The 13,688-nt window shown below is 49.8% G+C and overlaps 1 protein-coding gene across 1 annotated transcript in view; it reads left to right on the top strand.

Annotated features, from left to right (window-relative positions):
- The window catches only part of LOC132462598 (zinc finger FYVE domain-containing protein 9-like), a 28,813-nt gene extending 15,125 nt beyond the window's left edge, over window positions 1-13,688 (top strand). Inside the window, 9 exon segments of the mRNA XM_060058190.1 lie at window positions 303-565; window positions 2,640-2,722; window positions 3,193-3,297; window positions 5,358-5,508; window positions 5,961-6,041; window positions 6,394-6,556; window positions 8,029-8,134; window positions 9,419-9,598; window positions 10,261-13,688. Of these exon segments, the coding sequence (XP_059914173.1) occupies window positions 303-565; window positions 2,640-2,722; window positions 3,193-3,297; window positions 5,358-5,508; window positions 5,961-6,041; window positions 6,394-6,556; window positions 8,029-8,134; window positions 9,419-9,598; window positions 10,261-10,422 (1,294 nt within the window). The 3' untranslated portion in view covers window positions 10,423-13,688.

Here is a 13,688-nt window from a genome sequence, read left to right as displayed (position 1 = left end):
GCTAGAAAGTTTCCCAAGAAACGTGCCCATCCAGTCAGTCAATCAAGAAGATCTTCCCTATAAAAAGTGTTATTCTGGTCAACCTTTGCTCACCCCCAGACCATGTGAAAACTACTCAGACACTGTCATCTGCAAATTGGTACAGCTATAACCGTAGCTACAACTCAGGCCACACGAGGCAGCGGATGTTCAAACACATAGTGCAGCTTTAAACCGGAAAAACAATTGTAATGGTTCCCATTCAAAAGTCGTAAACAAGAAAGTCTCACTCATACAAATCAATCCACACTGCGTCTCATCAGTCCCTCCCCCCCCCCCCACCCCCTCTCTCTCTCCCCAGGTAACGTCCTGGCCCACCTGAGTCACTCGTTCTTCACCCAGAGCTTCCTGGGCAGCCGAGAGCACGGCGGCTTCCTGTACGTCAGCCCCTCCTTCCAGTCCCTGCAGGAGCTGCTGCTGCCCAACCCGCCCTACCTCTTCGGCATTCTCATCCAGAAGTGGGAGACGCCCTGGGCCAAGGTGTTCCCCATCCGACTCCTGCTGCGGCTGGGGGCGGAGTACCGATGTGAGCGGTGGTGGGGGGGAGGTGGGGCTGTTGGGTGTATTATTAACATTGTCATGGTAGACCTCCTCTATATGAGAGGATATAGATGGTAGACGTCCTATATGAGAGGATATAGATGGTAGACCTCTATAGGAGAGGATATAGGTGGTAGACCTCCTCTATATGAGGGGATGTAAGTGGTAGACCTCTATAGGAGAGGATATAGATGGTAGAGCTCTATATGAGAGGATATAGGTGGTAGACCTCCTCTATATGAGAGGATATAGGTGGTAGACCTCTATAGGAGAGGATATAGGTGGTAGACCTCCTCTATATGAGGGGATGTAAGTGGTAGACCTCTATATGAGAGGATATAGATGGTAGAGCTCTATATGAGAGGATATAGGTGGTAGACCTCCTCTATATGAGAGGATATAGGTGGTAGACCTCCTCTATATGAGGGGATATAGGTGGTAGACCTCCTCTATATGAGACGATATAGGTGGTAGACCTCCTCTATATGAGAGGATATAGGTGGTAGACCTCCTCTATATGAGAGGATATAGGTGGTAGACCTCAATATGAGATGATATAGATGGTATACCTGCTCTTTATGAGAGCATATAGAAGGAAAACCTCCTCTATATGAGAGGATATAGATGGAACACCTCCTCTATATGAGAGGATATAGGTGGTATATCTGCCCTATATGAGAGGATATAGATGGAAAACCTCCTCTATATGAGGATATAGGTGGAATACCTGCCCTATATGAGAGGATATAGGTGGAATACCTGCCCAATATGAGAGGATATAGCGGGTAAACCTCTATATGAGAGGATATAGGTGGTAGACCTCCTCTATATGAGAGGATATAGATGGTAGATCGCTCCCAGCTTGTAAATCCTGCCTGCCAAATCCCACCACTGTAGAGAAAAGTCCAACAAAAATCCATCATTGCACTTGCAGCCCATCCCGTGGACAGCGAAAAAACCCAAATCCGACCCATTACTAATGGATGTGAGGGAGAGGCCCGGCTAGGATTTCACCTCCATTATTCTCAGCCATAACACAGTAAAATATTAACACATGAGGTCATTTAGAAATCTCAGCCCTCTAAGTCGATTGTCAGCCTGAAGAACACTCCTGGTGTGTGTGTGTGTGTGTGTGTGTGTGTGTGTGTGTGTGTGTGTGTGTGTGTGTGTGTGTGTGTGTGTGTGTGTGTGTGCAGTGTGAGCACTGCACACTCTTGTATGAACCAGCCCACCACGCTCTACTCATTAGGCTTTAAGTCTGAAAAGGGATTTTTTTTTTTCATTTTGCTCCAACCAAATCCCCCTGTAAGCGAGACGCTGCTGGCCTGGACTAAGCCCCATTCCTAGCCGCCCGTATTCACGTGACGGAATACATTAACAAAAGCCACTTAGATCTGTGTGGGCTGCAGAATGTGAACCTTAACACACATTCACCTGTTTCAATATCTTTGAAGGCCCGGCCGCTCCAGTGTCAAGTGTGTATGAGTCGATCCTTTGAGGCGGACGCCAGTATAGCCTATTTATAGTGTAATGAATGAACTGGTGGAGTAAGATGTAATTTCCCGGCTGTCTGTGGAGATAAGGCTTCCAAATAGGCTAATCTAAGAAGCTTTGGTTGCTGGTGCAACGCTGACATCTTTCCCTGCTCATGGATTAGAAGCTGTCCTCTGAAGTAGAGAAAAGCCTTTTGGTGTGTGTGTGTGTGTGTGTGTGTGTGTGTGTGTGTGTGTGTGTGTGTGTGTGTGTGTGTGTGTGTGTGTGTGTGTGTGTGTGTGTGTGTGTGTGTGTGTGTGTGGGGGGGGGGCGTTTTATTAACGCACAAATAAAAAAGAAAAGCACACAAATCAACCAACATCCGTTTCCAGTTGGGGAAGGATCATGCTTGCAGTAGGGTGTTCAACTCCCTGCTGAACTGTGTTCCATCCCAAACGGCCGTAGCCTGCCTCGAGGCCTTTTGTGTCATTTAGCAGACGCTAAATGACACAAAATAACAAAGTCGGCAACAGGACAGCCATGCTTGCGGCCTAATTGCCCTGACGTTATTGTGTCTTTCCTTCCAGTCTATCCGTGCCCGCTGTTCAGCGTGCGATACAGGAAACCCTTGTTTGGAGAGACCGGCCACACCATCATGAATCTTTTAGCAGTAAGTTCTTGGCTTACAGACCCCTCTAGTCGGTATCTTCCATGACCAAAGGCGCAAGATAACGTTTAATGCGTTGAGTAGACGCCTTTTGGACAATTTAGGTCTTTTTTTTGTATCTACCATCAGTCCTCTTTGTGATCGTGAAGTTAATTCAGTTGAGTGCTTTGTTAATCCCGATGGAAATTATTCCTGTCAGAATCGCTCTGCTCAAGACAGAAATAATATCAACGCAGAATCTAAAGCATGCAATAACATAAGCAAATACAGAAAAATATGAAACGCATAATAAAGTAAAAATGCAGTAGCTCGAATGCTGGAACACTGCAGATTCAATGGAAATATTAAATTTGGACATCTGAAAATTGCACATTGAGGATGGCATGAAATGTAAGGTGAGCACGGCGACTGTCCTCTGGAGGAAGCAGTCTCCAGCACGTCTCCTGAGTCTTTTCTCTCCGTCTCTGTCCTAGGACTTCCGTAACTACCAGTACACTCTGCCCGTGGTGAAGGGACTAGTGGTGGACATGGAGGTGAAGAAGACCTGCATCAAAATCCCAAGCAACCGTTATAACGAGGTAGGGACCCTCTCTGTCGCTCTCCCACTGTGTATCACGATGACCCTCGACCTCACCACCCTACTGTAGGGCTGCTCGATTATGGTAAAAAAAAAACATACTCACGATTATTTTGGTCATTTATTCAGCATGCCTCTCCCAAAAAACACTTTTGTTTCTGAGAACATTGAAATTTTGCCTTAAAAAAAATACACAAAATGGTAAAAACTAAAATGTCGAAATCTAAAATAATGTACAGATTTGTATCCAGCTGTTCGGCACTTTCTATAAAACATTGAAGAAAAAAGAAAAAACGGAAAACTCGATTCTATTAGTTTTGTCGTCGTTTGACGTGGAAAAAAAAATCAAAGATCAAGATTTCGATTAACCGCCCTACTGGCATATGTTCAGTAGCCTTAGAATATGTTTTTTTTGGTCAAGGATGGGACATACGCGAGTCTTAAGTGTGTGTGTGTGTGTGTATAGGATGTTATAACACTACTCCTCTGACCTAGCTCTTTATATTTGACTATCGCCCTGGAGGTTCAGTAGCAGCTGCTAACCCTTTTTATGCTGCTACCACCACCACTAAAACTACCACTAATACCACCAGCACTAATTCGTTACAGGCCATCTGTTAGAGCAATTTAGATTCACAGAACGTTATAGTCCATCCATTGGGACAGAATATCCTCCTCGACATGGCTCACATTAAAATCCATCATTTGCAGCATACTCTGAAAAAAAATGGCATATTGCAACGTGTGTAAACTGAGACATGGCTGGTGTGAAGGAAAAGTTTCATTTTTTTTTTTGTGATCAATTTTTTATTGTATTTTATATTTCATACAAGAAACAGTTACACATATACACAAGTAAGACAACATAACACATAATACTCAACCATACTCCCCCCCCCCCCCCCAAGCCCACCCACCCCCAGGTCTTGCCGCCCACAAAGACAGAATCAATAATTTGAGAAACTCAGCAAATTTGTTCAATAGGCCTAATACTAACATGTGAAATAAATAAAGAAACAAAAAGAAAAGGATGAAAAAGCAGTGAATAAGGCGTAGATACAGTAAGCCATGACTACCCTCCCAACATACTGTTAATAAAGGTGGACCATAAGTTAATATTTCTAGCTTGGGCGCCATGCATGCTGGCCACAGATCTCTCTAATTTAGCCAGATCTATGACTGTGTTCACCCAATGTTGGTAGGACAGGTCATGAGGAGCTTTCCATCTCTGTGCTACAAGCTTTTTAGCAGCAGTAAGGCCTACCAAAAACCAGCGTTGGTGCATCAGAGAAAGATCTAGACCCGTAAAATCACACAGCAATAAGATAGTTGTAAGTTATAAGAAAAGTTTCATTTTTGATGCTAATAGGAAAACCGAAACGCTCCTAATTAAATGACGCCCATCTGAAGGGAGCCACCCATCGGCCGATGGCTTCCATCTTTTGGCGGGCGACGCAGTGACAGATCCCTAACCCTGACACAGTGACTGGAAGGGTGGGGATGCTTGACCCCCGTCTGAAGAGCGGCACGCGGCTCTCCATTCATGACCCCCAGAGGGGAAACCTTTAATCGCTGAGCCCTTAGGTTAACATATCAAACGCACGCTAAAAACTCTTCAGAGCAGTGAAAGTCTTGGGTAGAGGCACACAGTTGGTCTAGAGCTGTGTGGGTGTGGGTGTGAAAAAAATAACACACTAAGAGTAAGAATATAAGACGGAAAAAATGTAGAATGTAATAAATAGAAGTTGTAGCCTACCAGTGTATACACGTGCATCAAAGGACTTAACATAGCGTGTACGGTTCGGTTGGAGCTCAGTGGGAAACGCGTCTTTCGTTCCCATATTCATGCGAGGAGTGGCTATGTCTCTCTCTCTCAACACTCTGTCCATAAAGGCATTTTGCTGCGGAGCACATTAACTCTGGGGGCAATTAGGCTTAGCCGGTGAGCGAGCCTCCCTCGGAACAAGTCATGTCATGCCTTCACCACCCCCCCCACCCCACCCCCGACCCTCGGGGGACGGGTGAGTTCATCCTTCCCTCGTCTCCTTCTGTCCTTGCCAGCTGATGAAGGCCATGAACAAATCCAACGAGCACGTGCTGGCCATGGCCGCGTGCTTCAACGACCGCGCCGACTCCCATCTGGTGTGCGTCCAGAACGACGACGGCAACTACCAGACGCAGGCCATCAGCATCCACCACCAGCCGCGCAAAGGTCGGCCTCCTCCTCCTCCTCCTCCTCCTCCTCCTCCTCCTCCTCCTCCTCTTTATCCTCACCTCCTCCTCCCTCACCTCCTCCTTTCTTCCTCCTCCTCCTCCCTCACCTCCTCTTTTTCCACTCTCTCCTCCTCCTCATCCTCTTTCTCAGCTCTCCTCCTCTTTCTCCATTCTCTCCTCTTCCTCTTTCTCCACTCCCTCATCCTCGTCCTCCTCCTCCTCTTTCTCCACTCTCTCCTCCTCCTCCTCCTCTTTCTCCACTCTCTTCTCCTCCAGCCTCACCTCCTCCACCCTGACCTCCTCCTCCTCCTCCTCTTCCTCGATGCTGTGCCTTTGTAACTTATCCCCACTCACACTTCACCCCGGGACGGTCCACAGGGGGGCGCTGTTGAGCCGGCCAATAAGCAGCGTGTGATTAACATTCATGTGTGCTCTCTCCCCCCCCCTCAGTCACTGGCGCCTGCTTCTTTGTGTTCAGCGGGGCTCTGAAAGCGTCGTCGGGCTACCTGGCCAAGACCAGCATCGTGGAAGGTGAGAAGTGCTGACGGGTCTGTGTCTGTCTGTCTGTCTGTTTGTCCGTCTGTCCGTCTGTCCGTCTGCCAGCAGCAGCCCTTGGGACAGACAGACAGACAGACAGACAGACTGTCTGCCTGCCTGTCTGGCCGTCTGGCTGTCTGGCCGTCTGTCTGGCCGTATGGCCGTCTGTCTGTCTGTCTGGCCGTCTGTCTGGCCGTATGGCCGTCTGTCTGTCTGTCTGGCCGTCTGTCTGTCCCAAGGGCCGCTGGCTCCACACGGCTGATCGTCTGACCGCTCATGTCACTGCAATAAGGGTCATGACCTCCTGACCTCCTTCTCCTCCACCGCCCCCCCCCCCCCCCCCCAGACGGCGTGATGGTCCAGATCACCGCGGAGACCATGGACTCGCTACGGCAGGCGCTGAGGGACATGAAGGACTACACGGTGGCGTGCGGCAAGGCGGGCCAGGAGGAGAACCAGGAGCACGTCCACATCCAGTGGACCGAGGACGACCACAACTTCAACAAGGGGTGGGTCACGTGGGGGGGTGGGGGGGGTCCGGGTAGGGGGGGTCTGGGTTTGGGGGGGTCACGGTTGGGGGTGGTCCGGCTAGGGTTGTGGGGGTGGGGGGTTCATGGTCGGGGGAGTCCGGGTTGGGAGGGGTTACCGTTTGGGGGGGGTTAGGGATGAGGGGGTCACGATTGGGGGGGTTCACAGTTGGGGGGGGGGGGCTGGGGGGGCTGGGGGGTCATGGTTGGGGAGGGACGGGCGGTGGATGCATTTTGCAGTGTTGTTCCTCCTGGATCTCGCGAAATGATTACAATATTGTGGGTAAAACCAGAGAGTTATGTACAGCTTCGCATTGAAAGGGTTCTGTGCTTGGGCACGAGTACAAACACGTATAATTCGCAGATCCGAATGTGCTCTTCTATCGTCGGATCAGAGCGTGTCACTTCAGGGGCGAATCGGGCGATCTGCTTTGCTTGAGGCTCTAGAGATTTGGAGTTTGATAAGGCCATTCCTTCAGCACCATTACTGCTGTGTGCTCGTTGCTTCCTCTGTGCTCCTCCAGACAGAAGTTTTTATGAGGAAACGCTTCATAATAATAATGACAAGTGGGGTGGCCAAGGAAAAGCACACAGAGATCTGTCCCGTTGAACCACAGTCACGTGACCAAACGGCCACCAATCAAACACCTTCATCAGCTTTTGGAATATTGAATACATTTGTCTACAATAGTTGTGTAGGGCAGATCATATTTGTCCTCATTATAGGGCTGGGGATGGAACCCACAACCTCCCCCAGTGTCTTTATTAAAGTGTGGGGGATATGTGAAGCAAATCAACGACTACATTCATGTTGTTTATTCTACAGCTAGGCAAATGTGAGTAACGCCGTGACATGCAAGCACGGCAAAGTAATTAATCTGCCACAAACGCGCCACAAGGGGAACGCACCACGTGACAAACCAGCACTGCTGGAAGCAGTTTTGATTGACAGCCTCATGCAGAATATGTCATCTTGACAGCTGGTTTGTCGGCCCCGTGCTGCTTTGTGTCAGGGAGACTTCACAGGTTCTTGCCCTTTTTATCTCATCGCTGAATGCGCGCCACGCCCCAGCTATGACATCGGTATGCCACTTTAGCACTCGCTGGCAGTAAAACAATAAAACAATAAAGGTAATCCTCCCACTTTGAGCACGCAGTGTGTGAACTCACCGACCCTTTAAAGGTGACATATTGTACCGCCAGGTGCGAGCGTGATTAGCCGTTACAGGACGATTTCTTCACATGTGAGCGGGCGTGTCCACCTAGATGAATGACGGATAGATGAGCAACGTCTTCTACAGTCCACTGGGTCGGCTGGTAGACTGATCCATCCAGATCCCATAACGGCTAATCACAGTCACTATAATATGTCTTCTTCAAACCCTAGGGGGTACAGCGCCCCCTTGAGGGTGAGCCCATGTGTTGTACGTCTAAACCTCCTGATCTCCCCACAGCGTGATCAGCCCCATCGACGGGAGGTCCATGGAGTCCATCACCAGCGTCAAGGTCTTCCACGGCTCTGAGGTCAAGTCCAACGGCAAGGTCATCCGCTGGACCGAGGTACGCCCCCCCCCCCACTGATTATCTTTCCGGCCCTGGGACCCGTGTTTAGTCTGGTAGGATTCAGGCTGTTGGTCTCCAACGCTAAAAACACCTAACTTAAACACTTTTAAATTAGTTTTATACCCCCCACTACATTCTCACAGAACTCCCGACTTTCCCTGGCCTACTTTGTTAGGGGGGGTATTTTTTAGCTTGTTCTAACTATTATTATTATAATCATGAAAGTGAACTGTTTCTCTATTCTATTTTGTCTGCCTCAATCTTCTCTAAAAAAATTATACGGCTGAAAAAGATGAAATAAAAAACACAACATTCTATTAAAATAATATTTCAAATGTAGAAGTTGCGGAAACTGAAAAAATAATGGCAATAATATTAATAATGAATTCAACGTTGAACGTAAGTCTACCGACCGTTCAATAACAACGACGTAAAACCCCACAAAAATAATAGTGCCACCGTCCAATCGGATTACCACGACCTAGACCCCGCCCCTACTCTCCCTTGCTCATGGTAAATGGTAATAGTGCTTTTTCTCTAACCAGTGGGCACCAAAAGCGCTTTACAATATTGCCTCACATTCACCCATTCATGCACACATTGCCACCCCGACGGCGGAGTCAGCCACGCAGGGCGACCGCCAGCCGGTCAGGAGCGGTCAGGTGGTTACCGGTGTTGAGGCCAACAACGATTACTCGGTGTTGCACACCGGCAACACCCATTTATTTATTTTTTTGTAATAAAAAACCAATTCAGTAAAAATGAATAATATAAATATAATTAAGAAAATTAAAGTGTGTAGAATAGGCCACAGTTCTGTTCTGTGCGGAAGAGAATTGGCGCGCCGGGAATTGACGCGCTTCCTTACAAGACCGGTAACCATAGCAACGCCGGTAAAACAAACCCAGCGAAGCCCGATCCCTACGTGAGCTCCCCGCGCTACGGCCATCCGGAGGCGCACAGAGCTTTTGGCCGTGATATTATGATCTATAAAATTATATTATACTATTATATCTAGAACGTTATAAGACGCCGCTGTCACCCAGTGTGAGGAGAGTTGACGGAGAAGATGGCGGTTGACCCAGTTTCAAAGTTAATACCGTTTATACTCGGTAATACCGGCGTTGACACGAGCGCATTACTCGGCGTGAAAGTGTCCGCACCGCGGCGACCCTAGCGGTGACCGGCCCACCCGCTCCCCCTCCTGAGCGACCTGCCGCCTGCTCGCGGGTCCCTGGGTGGTGAGCTGTGTCTGCGTGCCGTGCCTCGGCCCCCCTGCAGGTGTTCTTCCTGCGGAGCGAGGACCACCCGGGGGGGTGTCTGGGCGACCCGGCCGACCACAGCCGGCTGACGGAGAACGTGGCGCGGGCCTTCTGCACCGCGCTGGGACCCCACCTCAAGCTGCTGAAGGAGGACGGCATGGCCAAGCTGGGCCTGAGGGTCACCCTGGACACGGACCAGGTGGGTGGGTGGGGGGGAAGGGGGACTGGTCTGAGGCCAAGCTGGGCCTGAGGGTCACCCTGGACACGGACCAGGTGGGTGGGGGGGGTGGGGGACTGGTCTGAGGCCAAGCTGGGCCTGCGGGTCACCCTGGACACGGACCAGGTGGGTGGGTGGGGGGGGGGGGGACTGGTCTGAGGCCAAGCTGGGCCTGAGGGTCACCCTGGACACGGACCAGGTGGGTGGGGGACGCCCGTGGAGGCGTGGGAGTTGTGTCGAACCATGCACTAAAATTCAAGTTACATTGAATGTAAGTTATAGAATGTATCTTCCCTTAAGTGTCGAGTTATCCATGTTGGGAATGCAGGTGGAATTCAGCTTTCAAGGTTATTCTGGGAAAGTGACTTACTCTCCATTGCCCCACAAATGACTAAGTAAATATGAATTTACTGACGAACACGTATGGCTTTTCTTACAGATTACATTCTAGTAAAACAGGCCTCAACAATAAGGAGCAACTAAAATGAAAAATATAATAAATCGTTTTTTCCGATCATCATCGATTAAGTTATCCTTATGTTGCCCCCTCCCCTTGCCCTCTCTCTCTCTCTCTCTCTCTCTCTCTCTCTCTCTCTCTCTCTCTCTCTCCCTCTCCCTCCCCCCCCTCCCCCCCCCCCCCCCAGGTGGGCTACCTGGCAGGCAGCAACGGCCAGCCCCTGCTGCCCCAGTACCTCAGCCACCTGGACAGCACCCTCATCCCCGTCATCCACGGAGGCGCCTGCCAGCTCAGCGAGGGCCCCGTCGTCATGGAGCTCGTCTTCTACATCCTGGAGATCATCTCCTAGGCAACGGCCGTCCCGGGGCCTCTTTGTTTGTTCCCAGCTGTCTCTTCTAGACGCAACCGGGACCCCCTGGACCACGTGTGGGGTCCCCAACGCCCCCTTTAAACGCCTTGGTTTGCCCCCCCTCGTTGGAAAGGGTCACGGAGCCGGCACTGACTAGAGGAGGTCGTCATGCCAACGCCATCGCTCCTCGTGCATTCTGACTGTACAGACCCTCAGACCGGAGCGGGGGGGGGGGGGGGGGGGCTCGGACTCATGTGTTTTTGGGATCCGGTTGGGCCTGGTTTGCGAGGAAGGCCGGACCTATTGGAAAGCGCTTGTTTCAGTTTGAACCCGCTTAAGTCGATTTGCCTTGGAGGCGGTTCAGCTAAGCCGCGGCGACCGCACAGGTCACGGGAGAGCTTCTCTGCCCGTCATCTGATATATTATTGTCATATATATATATATACATAAATATATGTATATTTTTTAACTTATTGTAGCAACACAGGGCCGACCACCATCCACCTGGGTTGTGAACAGGATAAAACGCTACAAGCAGTCACAGAGACTTTCTGACTCAGGTTTGCACTCCCTCTTCCCCCCCCCCTCCCATAACGTTTTAAGTTCCACTGTGGGAGCCCATCTGTGAAGACCCCCTCCCTGGTAGCAACAGCAGACCCTCTGGATCTCCAGAGGGGGGCAGCGTAGCCACTGTCCAGCCCTCTGGTCATCGTCCATCCATGAATATCAGGAGGATCAGAGATGATGATAAACCACCGCTGCAAGAGCACACGAGAGGGACCAGAACAAGTGCCTGTGCGTGTGCGTGTGCGTGTGCGTGTGCGTGTGCGTGTGTGTGTGTGTGCGTGCCGGTGGCGTGTCTTCTCCTGCACCGCGGTGCTCAGTGCCTGCAGCGAGCCGCTCTATCAGAACCACGAGAACCTTCAGACTAACCCGGGCTTCACTCCTCCGACACAGGCTTTGTTTTTCCCCGGACGTCCGCAACGCGCCCGCGTTCTTTGGATTTAGCGTGTACATATTCTGTAGCCTCAGGGGGGTACCTCCTCGGATGAACCAGAGTTAGGAGGGGATGCTGCAAAGCGGTCCGGGACACTGGAGGCCCGGCCTGTGCTGGGAGGGTCGTCTTCAGACTGTAAAGGCCTTCTCCGGGGTCCTGTACGACCGGTCGGCTCACGTCAGCAACAACAAAAGCTCTCCATGCTTTGTCAACTCGACTGTGTGACGCCAAGCAGGACCAACGCCAGTCACGTGGTCCACTTTCTGAGCCTGGGTTCTCCACATCAAGCTGAAGGCCACTCAAAGCAGTGAGCCTGTGTGTTTCCATGCTGTGACCTCGTCCCATGCATGCAGCTTCTCGCAGAAGGACCGAACTTGTGCAAGCTGGGAGTTGAGGGTGGGAGGGGCTTGAAGTGTGTGGGGGGGGGGGGGGGGGGGGGCCATAACTCCCTGCTAGCATCAACGGCAGGACTGCAGTTGGAATGGACTCTCGCCGCCTCGTTTTGTTTGTCGACATTTCAGTCAAACAGATGTTCTTTGTTTCAACACTTCCTAATCATACAAAGAAAATAACTGTCAAAAGCGTAAGGATTATTATAAATATCTATATAAATATCTATACATGTGTGTGTGTGTGTGTGTGTGTGTGTGTGTGTAAAATGCAAAAGCAGTGCACTGGATTCTAAGCCATTTTACAGGAGAGATAAAGACTTCAGGCTGAGGGAGCCGGGCAGCCTGGGCCTTCATCCTGTAGAACGGGGGGGGGGGGGTGTTGGAGGGAGTGTTGATGGGCTCCATGGTAAACCTTAGGTTACCGCTTTGACAGGTTTATAAAGCCCCCCGATAACTCCACATCCCGGGCGCTGAGTTCCTGGGGATGCACGGGGGCGAGGGATGACACCATCTCGCCTGGTCGCTCAACATCAGCTTGGCCCGCATACACACATGTAGTCAGACTTTGACAACATTTGGCCATTTAAAAACCCAACCCCCCCAAAGCAATAGGAACCCTGTAGATCTGGGAAACGCTTTAAGGCTTCAGTCTTTTAAGTCTGCATGTGGGACGTCCAAAATCAACCACCCCAATAACCCTCAATTCTACACGGGCAGAGGTCTGGCCTATCTTCTGCTTCAATACCATGGACCTGATAGAAAACAAGAATGTATTTGTCCTTTTGCAGTAAACAATTATCTGTAAAACCTTTGTTTTGTGGGCAAACCCTGGCTGAAGTCTGGGTGTCATCGTGTGTACTGCATCTCCTCTCATGTCCACCATCACACAAGGGAATCTACAGTGGACAAAACGTAGCCCAACAGCAATCCACAGGGAAAGGTATTGTGAAGCATTTTACTATATAGTAATCGTCATGTTGTCTCCACGAAATGAAAGTCCACCTGCTATCCGCAGCATCCAAGACAATCACGTGAAGAACTGCAGAAGAGCCAACGCCTTGACGTGCGCACCCTGTCGCGCCACCCTAGTCTCCGCCTCTCATCTCCGCCCAATCGGTGACCTGGACCGTAGCAGAACACGACGGAACACGGACGGCTACCAATGAGGTGAAAGGATTATTGTACAAGGGGTCAAAGGTCAAGAGCGATGGTTCACTGGTCGTGTGTCCTCTAACCCCCCCACCTGGCCGGGCTGCAGTCGGGATCAGTCACTGTGTCTCCTCCACTGGGATGAGCTTACAGCAGCCGGCCACAAGGAGTCCGACTTGGTTTGTTTTTTTACATTGGCAGAATCTGGACCGGGAATAGTGTGGACTTAATCTATTTTTCAATCCTTCCCAACCCTGTATTTTTTTTTTATGTTTTTTGGAAACTTTGTTACCTTATTTTAGCGTTTATCTGATTTGTGCAATATCCCAACACCTTTTTAAAAGGTGCGATTTTATTTAGTCATGAGTAGCCTTTTATACAATCCAGTTGGAGGTCGTATCCGGATTGAGAAAGCTGCATGCATGCATTAACAAAAGAGCTGGCCATGGTGAAGAGCTATTCAACCTTGCATCTTGATAATATTTGTACATTGTGGATCAAATGTAAAATCAAAAGTCAACCAATCCAGGCAATCCCTCCAAATGACTGGGTGTTGTTAAAATCGTCTTTATTTTATTCATCTTTGACATCAGTCAAGAAGAACTGTACGATAAGCCAAAAAAACCTAAACATGTTGATCTCATTACACTACAAACATCTTCAATCGCAGTCTTTAGCAAAATAAACATGTAGTATATGTATAATAAAGACTTATACAAAATTGAGAA

Source organism: Gadus macrocephalus, chromosome 8 (genome assembly GCF_031168955.1).
Source record: "Gadus macrocephalus chromosome 8, ASM3116895v1".
NCBI classification, from domain to species: domain Eukaryota; kingdom Metazoa; phylum Chordata; class Actinopteri; order Gadiformes; family Gadidae; genus Gadus; species Gadus macrocephalus.
The sequence above is the reverse complement of the archived record's forward strand: the minus strand, read 5'-3'. Positions and strand labels throughout refer to the sequence as shown.